The sequence below is a fragment of the Melampsora larici-populina genome, assembly GCF_000204055.1.
Source record: "Melampsora larici-populina 98AG31 unplaced genomic scaffold MELLAscaffold_86, whole genome shotgun sequence".
In the NCBI taxonomy this organism is placed as follows: Eukaryota; Fungi; Basidiomycota; class Pucciniomycetes; order Pucciniales; family Melampsoraceae; genus Melampsora; species Melampsora laricis-populina.
The window spans coordinates 304,921-313,413 of NW_006768850.1; the positions used below are offsets into that span (position 1 = coordinate 304,921).

Consider the following 8,493-nt stretch of genomic DNA (forward strand, 5'->3'; position numbering starts at 1 on the left):
ATAGAATAGCAGAATAATTGCAAAGGCGATGATCTAAAAGGCTTTCTACTTGAAACGAAACGAGTATAAGATATATAGATTTATAGTGAGTGGTAAAAGATGGAAAGAAAATATTGTGAACGTGGTGGTTTAGAGGATGTGGATAGGAAAAGGGAATCGAGGACGAGCTCTATTTATAGTAAAAAAATCAATCACAAAGCCAAGGAAGCAAGACCACTATTACAAGTCGTTTTTACACTGATAACTGTGTGGAATCGTAAGCGACCCACAACTTGATTGTTCAACTTAAGAATGGTATAGGTGCACAAATAGTTTTGTGATGATTGGAAGATGTGCAAGCATTGGCATTGCAAATTGTTTCCATATAGCTTATCTCGTCTTTCACATCTAGAAAGTTCTATTCCAGAAGAATAAGTGTTTTTCCATGTCAGTATGTTTCTTAAGAGTCATAGAAAGGAGCATACACTGCCAGCATTAAATAGGTTCCCTGGTCGGAACATGACCTAGGCTGGGAATATCATTGAGAGAAGAATGGAGCATCAAATCATCTCGCACTGCACATCTGAGCCATAAAGCATACACTACATATGTGCAAACATCTGAGTAAATCCTTAGCTATCAGCTACATACAGGTCCGCTCAGTTATCTGCTCATCTAGATAAGGAAATCATGTGTAATACATGCTGTAACTTTGTTCAGATTGAGACACACATTTCAAAATATTGACTACATATATCACAATGGCTACTCAGGCAATATTCATGGAACTGTGTAACAGTAGCAGAATGGGAATCTGATCACTAGGACCCATATTCCCATCTGGGAACCTCTTTAATGCTGGCAGTGATAATAAATTGCATGTTTCCGAGCATTGGCTCACCTACTGATAGACTTTGTTGTGGCGCTTCAGGTCGTTTGAATGTTTTTGAGTTGTCCCTGGACTTCAGCTTTACAAGCCGGATTGGTGCTGAGTGACATTAACTGAGACCCGCAAGTTGATCAGTCATCACTCAAAAAAGGTATAGGTCTAGAAATGCTTTCGTGATGACGATGACCAAGAACTCTGGATAAAATTTCCAGATTCTTTCCAGAAATTATACCCTGGTAAGACCAATCTACAGAAGTACTTTTTGTCAGTATACTTCTTAATATCGCAGAGAGCTCCATAGTTCATGGTGTTTTTCTCAGCGTTGACTCACTTTCTGATATCTGGTCTGACTGACTGAAGTCTTTTATCACACAAACGCTGCAACTTTACGCTCCACTGATACTTGTGCTCAGTGGAATTAAATGACATTCAAGGCAATCATTCATCGGTCAATAAAAAAGGGTAGGTATACCAAGCCCTTGTCGTTTTTTTTCAAGACCCTCAAAGAGCTGACGAAGTTGTAGATTATCTCCAGGAAGGCTATCCTTTGTCTTTCCCATATGGAACGTGCTATCGCAGAATTGTAAGCAATCTGTGTCAGTAAATTGATCTGCACAGTCCAGCTCTACATACTACTTGTAGCTTTTGATCTTCTTTCGAAAGTGGCGGAGATCCGTGACTTCAGAATGAATGCTCGAGTATTTGATGCGACCCAGACAAAATCATCCACGTTAAATTCTAGATTCTTTTCCATTTGAAAGATTCCCACCATGATGTTCTTCATCCCGTTCAGCTTTTCCAAAACTTGTTTTTTTGTGAATGTTTTCCAAATGACTTCCGGAATTGATAATTCGAGAAGATTGCAAATTTGTAGTAGTACAGGAATTGATCCACCATTTTCTGAGGGATCGATTATTTTCACAGACATGTATTTACAGACGTTGTTGACCGTAAAGCGTGAAGTCCGCAAAAATGAAGACTACCTGGGTGATTCTTGAATTTTACAGATCTTCGTCCAAATTTCCAAATTTGTAAAAGAAAGGTTGTAATGATTTGTACGCAAAAATAAATATCATCCACGCTATTGTCGAATTTCACGACACTTCTCTCGCAGACGTTCACAACTGCAAAAAAGGAAGAGTGCAAAAGTCAATAAAGTCAAGCGATTGTGCTATTTTACGACACATGACTCACAGACGTTTCAAGTCTGTAAAATTTCAATCGCAAAAGTCGTGCCCAAAGGGTACAAAGTTGATTTTTGCAACACTTGTCGCAGCCATCAATATTGGGCCATGATTCCAACAGACTCAAAAGAGCCAAGGTCTTCCCAAAAGAGACACCCACATCTTGCCAACACATCTCAAATCAAGCAAGGGAGCGAGCAAGGGGGACCCTGAACTTAGGTAGGAGAGCGAGAGATCCTTCGAGTCCTCCTTCAGTGCTTTCCAAAATAGTGCTTTCTTCACCCTTCATCTTGCCTTACCGCGATACTTTCTTTCCGATTATTCAATAATCAATCATTAATACATTGATATCATTACGATACACTATTAAAATCATGATTCCCAGCCAGCTGAGTACCAGTGACTTGTTCAACTTCAATGAATACTACGAGCCTCAACATGGAAATGGAGACCCCGGCACTGTTTTGGCAGAAACCGAACTGATTACCAACGAGGGCGAAGAGGTTGAACAGGACGAAGTTCTTGCCGAAGACGAAGACACACCCTTGGGAAGCAATGAACTCATGCTCACCACCGCCCATCCTGAGCCTAAGAAGCTACGTAAGCACGGCAAGAAAACATTTGCTCTACCACTGGATCGGGCCACATTCCAAACCTTCATCGATCATGGGACAACTCTTGATGAAGAAGGCTATCCTAAACTTCCCAATGGCCAAACAATTTTTGTCAAGCTACCTAATCAAAAATTTGATAACTGGGCCACCTTTGCGTTCACGTACACCACATCATATCCCAAGAAGGCTGCCCGGCATCCTGAGTGGCGAACAATCAGGTACCACTGCCTTGGAGTTCTTATTTGTTCTGATATGAATTGTGATTATCTGGGTTCACCACCCACTGGAAGTGGAAAAATTACTGAGATTAGAGAATCGTGAGTATCCACATTTATTCAAGTATATGAACAACTCACTGAGTATGAATTTTATCCTTGCTACTCTGTCAACAGACCTAAAATATGCCCAGGAGCCAACTGCTCCGAGTTGGTTCGTCATGTTGCGTGTGAAGACACAATCTGCCGTTTGGACGAGCACATCCCCTCAGGATGGGGGATCATTCGGCATTCTGGAGATCACACTCATGCATGGCCGCGTCGCAACAAGCCTGACAAGTACTCCATGAAAAGGTTCGCGGAACGGGTGACAAATAACCCTTCGATGGGCCCATTGCAACACAAGGTAAGCTTTCTTTTGTTATGATCTTTTCGTGACTGTTGATAGCTACATAAGACTCACCTCAAGTTCCTCACGATTCCAGGTTGGTCGAGCCCCTGCCGGAACACAGGATATCATATCGTCATCTGGGATTCATCCGTCGTTGGGAAACCTGCACCGTACTGCTTACTACCGACGCAAGATACTGGGAGATGCCGGGGTTATCCCCGTGAAGAAGATACCAGGTGCCGCGGACAGTTTCCCTTTGGAGATGATTCATTGGGCAAAGTGAGTGAAGATCTGCCTGGTTCTCTCTCACTGTTTTCAAAGTTTTCAAACATTTTGTATTTCAGGCTGGGACTGAGGATGATAAAGTCATCTTATATGATAGAGGATATCCACATGACATTCCAAACTCAATGGATGGCGGACCAGCTTTTGACGCGCGAAATCGACGGTGGAGTTTACAGAGGTGGCCTCTTATCGGATGTGACTTACAAATTTTTTGCCAACGGGTATCTCATGACAACTTCAATGTACCACTCAACATTGCGTAGATGGATTCCAATCCAGCTAACCTGGCTGTACGGGCTATCCGAAGAGCATTACTTTGCTCACTTCAATACTTTGATGAAGCAAATTAAAAAGGCTCAACTTCTACCAGAGGAACGCGACACACTTGTTAGGCAAGTTGTAGATTTTTCTGCTGCCCAGAAAAACGGATTTATCAGAGCGTATATGAAAGTTTTCGATTGTACTGATCGTAAGGAAGCTCTGGGGAAGTTAAAAGGCTGTCAGGAGCACTTCCGACAGCAGGTAACCAGGCTTAAGAAGAATCATAAGATTGTTCCACTGCACCTGCAAGTAAGTGATTCATGATATTTCATCATTGTGATTGTCATTACTGATCGCGCTGGCCAATTAACATCTGCAGGAAGATTGGGTCCGGCTCACCGAATGCTTGTTGCATAAAGATGTTCCAGGCAAGGATACTTACGAGCAGAATGTCCAAACTTTAAGGCGGCTATTCCCAGCGGCGAAAAGATGGTTGGACTGGTGGCAAGCTTCCGACATTGAGGCAATGCTTTTCCGCTCACGTCGGAAGCAGATTGACGACGACGGCTTATGTGATGACCTCCCTGACACTACAAATGCCCAAGAATCCATGCACCGGGTTTATTACATGATTGCGTGGGTCTGCTTTTTCTTTTAATTGTCATGTTTTTAAATGTGCTAATCCAATTGTTTTTCAGGGAAAGCAACTGTACCATCCAGATAGGTTTGGTACAGCTGTATGCTTTTGTCAAGAGCCTTGAAAGGGATCATGAAGACCTGCTTCGTGGAGTAAGTATTGAGTACGGTTCAACTCGGAATTATGAGAAGGTTGCAACCACCCTTGGATGGACAAAGAAGAACCGCAATCGTAAGGACAAGCACAACGATGGCCGTCCTCCTGATACAACACAAGCCCTTCTGGGTCGCAAAAAAAAATTGGGCCGACCAGTAGGATCTGTCAATATCAACCGCAACCCAATCACCACCTTTCAAGGCTTCTATGCCTCATCGGAAGCCGGTCGCAGGAACAGATGTTGGCTTGACTCAATTGCTGAGTGTCTACATGCCATCCAGTCGCCACTGTGGTTTCACGGGACCAACGGTAAAGCAACTCATATATATACAAAGATAATGAAGGTTTTGTCGTCGCGCGCGACTTGCGAGATGACAGAGAAAGGAAGCATACGAGCTATATTGTCCCAAGGGCAAAACACAATTCACGCGGCTGCTCAAGCAGCATCAGTCAGCTTTCCCACCGACCAATTTGCATCTGCCGACACTTTCTTTGAAGTGATCTTTGACTGCACGGACAAAAGACCCTTGGTACCTGCTCCAGCTAGAACACTCTTCCGTTTGGCCCGTATACAAAAGTTGGTTTGTTCACGTGACTCAACTCATCGCATCAACAAGACTATCCCAACAAACACCATCAGTATCCTTCCTCAGCACTTTGATAGTGATTTCAATTACTCACAAACCCCCAAATTTCTGGCCACTTGGATGTCTGAAACTGGAATTCGAGGACAGTCTAACCGTCACTGTCAGCGCTGCACAAAGGACGATACTGGCCTACCACCATTTTTTGAAAGGAACCGTCTTGCATGGGAACAGGTGTCACCTCCTCATTTATACATCCACTTGGATATCTCAACTTTCTTGGTTTCTGAAACCAAGAAGCCGGACATGGATGCTATGATGGCTGAGTGTGACTTGCCTTACCAGTTGGAGGTTTATGGGGTTAAGTACTGGATGCGCACACGTGGGTATTGGGACGGTGCTCATTTCTGGTGTAAGGTCATACGCACAGTCCAAGGCCTGACTGCTGTGTGGTATCATAACGATATGTTGAATGGTGGTAACGCAAGCTTAATAAGTACTGATTTACAAGATATTGGTGGTCCTTCTCCAAAGACAAGCTGGGCAATGTATTCACGGCAACCTACAGCTGACGAAAGTGTTATCATTGAGGAGGCTAAGGTTAAAATAACAAAATCTCATCCAGAGATCCAAGGCGACATGCCTTTTTCTCAGACACTGACAACGGATAAGGACTCCATCAAACAGATGGATAAATCTCTGGTGTTGGATGGAAACCGCGAAGGTGAGTGATACTTCTAATTTACTTTGTTTAAGGTTTTAATCACATTTTTAATCACATTGTTTATGAAGGTGTCAAGTCACTTCTGGCCTCACTCACTCCAGAAGAAATAGAGGATATGTTTGCCTCCGATGGAAACACCGAAGAAGAAAATTGTTCCAAACTGGAAAAAAAAGAGGCAAAACCCAAGAAGAAAGGTTTGATTTGATTGCATGTCTTCTTTGATTGTGAATGCAATCTGATGGCGGTGCCGGTGCCATTCTTTTTTTGGGCTGTAGCTCACAAGAAGAAAAGCAAAGCCTACCAGGTCTTGACAGCTGAGGAGCGTGCGCTGGACGACATCTCAGATGAAGACAAACATTGTGGTGTGTATTTGTTTCATCACCGAAGATGATTGGCAACTAATGATGTTGGTTGTCATCACAAAATTGTGTTTGCCCTTCAGAACAAGGCCAGCAAGAAGATGGGGTGGAAAGTGAAATCGAAGTAGTGTCGTCCAAACCCAAAGGAAGGATGAAATGTGAGTATTGTATTGATTTATTGACCTGGTTTTATTTTTATTCTTAATAAATGTACACTTTCCCTGCACGAAAGCCACAGCCAAGATACAAGCCCGCCCACGTCCAGTGGCCGTGGTGCAGACAAAGGATCCAGTTTCAAAGTCAAAAACAAACGACCCAAAACGTGAGATAAATCTTTCCATTCATTGTGACACCTAACCATCACGGCTGATCTGTTATATGCCACGTGATGTGTGTGCTACAGCAGTAACAAAGAAACTCAAGGGCTGGAAAGGATATGAAATGGTTGCAGAGGGGGCCGTAGAAGAGTCTCATGAAGGTGAGGAGGAGCCAGTTGAGCAAGCGGAGAGGGGGGTGAGGACGTCAAAGCGTAAAAGATGAGGAAGAGGTGGGACTTTGAGGGTTTTTCTTTGTGTTTTCTCCAAATCATCAAAAATTATTGACCGTTGTTTGTTTTACATTTAATGAGATAATAATTATATGTTCTTTTGTTTAATTTTGGTTGTCTTTATAATACAAAGATTGGTTCATCGTTGTGACACACTGCCTTCTGACAAACGGCAATCAATGATTAAACACGATAAAAAATTGGTTTATTATTTTGGCACACTGCCTTCTAACAAACAGCAATTGATTAAGATGATTAAACATGATCAAGAGATTGGTTCATCTTTGTGACACACTGCCTTCTGACAAACGCAAATCTATGATTAAACACAATAAAAAAATTGGTTTATTATTTTGGCACACTGCCTTCTAACAAACAGCAATTGATTGAGATGATTAAACATGATCAAGAGATTGGTTCATCGTTGTGACACACTGCCTTCTGACAAACGGCAATCGATGAACATGATAAAGGCGGATTATCCTTACGTAGAGATGGTCAGGTGGCGAGTGTGATTTTCTGTGCAACCCCACCGCTTCTATGGGTAGGATTTCAGGAAAAGCAGATCTCGGATTAGATGAACAGCAAGAGTTGCTTTTATGAAATTCAAAGTCAAAAAGCAAGAAGTTCTTTTTGAAAAGCAAGAAGTTCTTTTCGAAAAGCAAGAGTTGCTTTTACTACTAGCTTTTGGACAAGTCAAACTCGTTGTTGAATGAACAATGACATTGGCTAACAAAATCTTACGTTGGTTGCTTTTATCGAAAAGCAAGCTCTTCTGATCAAAGGCACGAGGGGTTTCACAGAAAGCATGTATTGAAAACAATATTACCAACGAGTAAATTAAACAATTCTCTGTCATTCTTGACTGGGCATTTTGGGCTCGGAAGAATCGGATGAGTTGTAATTTTTGAGTTGTAAAATTCTATATTACAACCATGAAAACGAGATTCACGGACACGTCTTTTTACGCAATCAAAGGTTTGTAAAGGAAAGGTTGCAAAGCTGTAGATCACCGAGATTATAATGATTTTTACGAGTGTCTTTTCTTACAAACCATAATGTCTGCAAACTTTTGAAAAATAACCATTGCAAATTTATAGATCGAAGCTCCTCAGGTACAGATTTGCGAACATCATCTTACAGGCCTTTTTTTTGCGAACCTTTCAAATTTGCGAATGTCTGTGAATTTCAAGATTACACCGGAGAATGTCGAAAATTACAGACATCACGATTTGCAGACATCAATGTCTGCAAATCGTAGTTTGTAAAATTCTCGGACCCGCTAATCAATTCTGATACGTCAGTTGAGGTCTCTTGCATGATTCCAGCTGTTTCAAGCAGTCTAGTTTTACATGCCAGTATCTCAACTTCGACATACTTTCAAAGGTCGCATGTCCTATTGTTGCTTTGGAATCATAAACAGTTCCAGAGCTTTTGTCAGATTGAATCTTAGAGTAAAGCGACTGATGAATACACTACATACCAAACTCGGACATCTTGTTGAAGTCATACGGCTGTAAAAGCCTATCAAAAACCTTTACTTGAGAAAGACCGTAGTGTCCTGAAGCATTCTTCTCCTAAAGCACAAAGCGTCAATTTTGACAAGCCTCAGGATCAAAACATTAAGTCTTACAATCCTTGTTTCCTTCAGTTCATGGAAGACTTACT

General features: G+C 42.0%; 1 protein-coding gene across 1 annotated transcript; it reads left to right on the plus strand.

The window, feature by feature from the left end:
- Positions 1 to 3,009: 3,009 nt before the first annotated feature.
- MELLADRAFT_95666 (uncharacterized protein) lies at positions 3,010 to 6,818 on the plus strand (the record flags this gene model as incomplete). Its single annotated transcript, XM_007418184.1, has 13 exons — positions 3,010 to 3,025; positions 3,076 to 3,287; positions 3,330 to 3,551; positions 3,657 to 4,127; positions 4,198 to 4,454; positions 4,517 to 5,429; positions 5,496 to 5,795; positions 5,868 to 5,919; positions 5,988 to 6,113; positions 6,195 to 6,281; positions 6,362 to 6,436; positions 6,511 to 6,600; positions 6,682 to 6,818. The coding sequence occupies 13 exons, from the start codon at positions 3,010 to 3,012 to the stop codon at positions 6,816 to 6,818; spliced, it is 2,958 nt and encodes a 985-aa protein (XP_007418246.1).
- Positions 6,819 to 8,493: the final 1,675 nt, after the last annotated feature.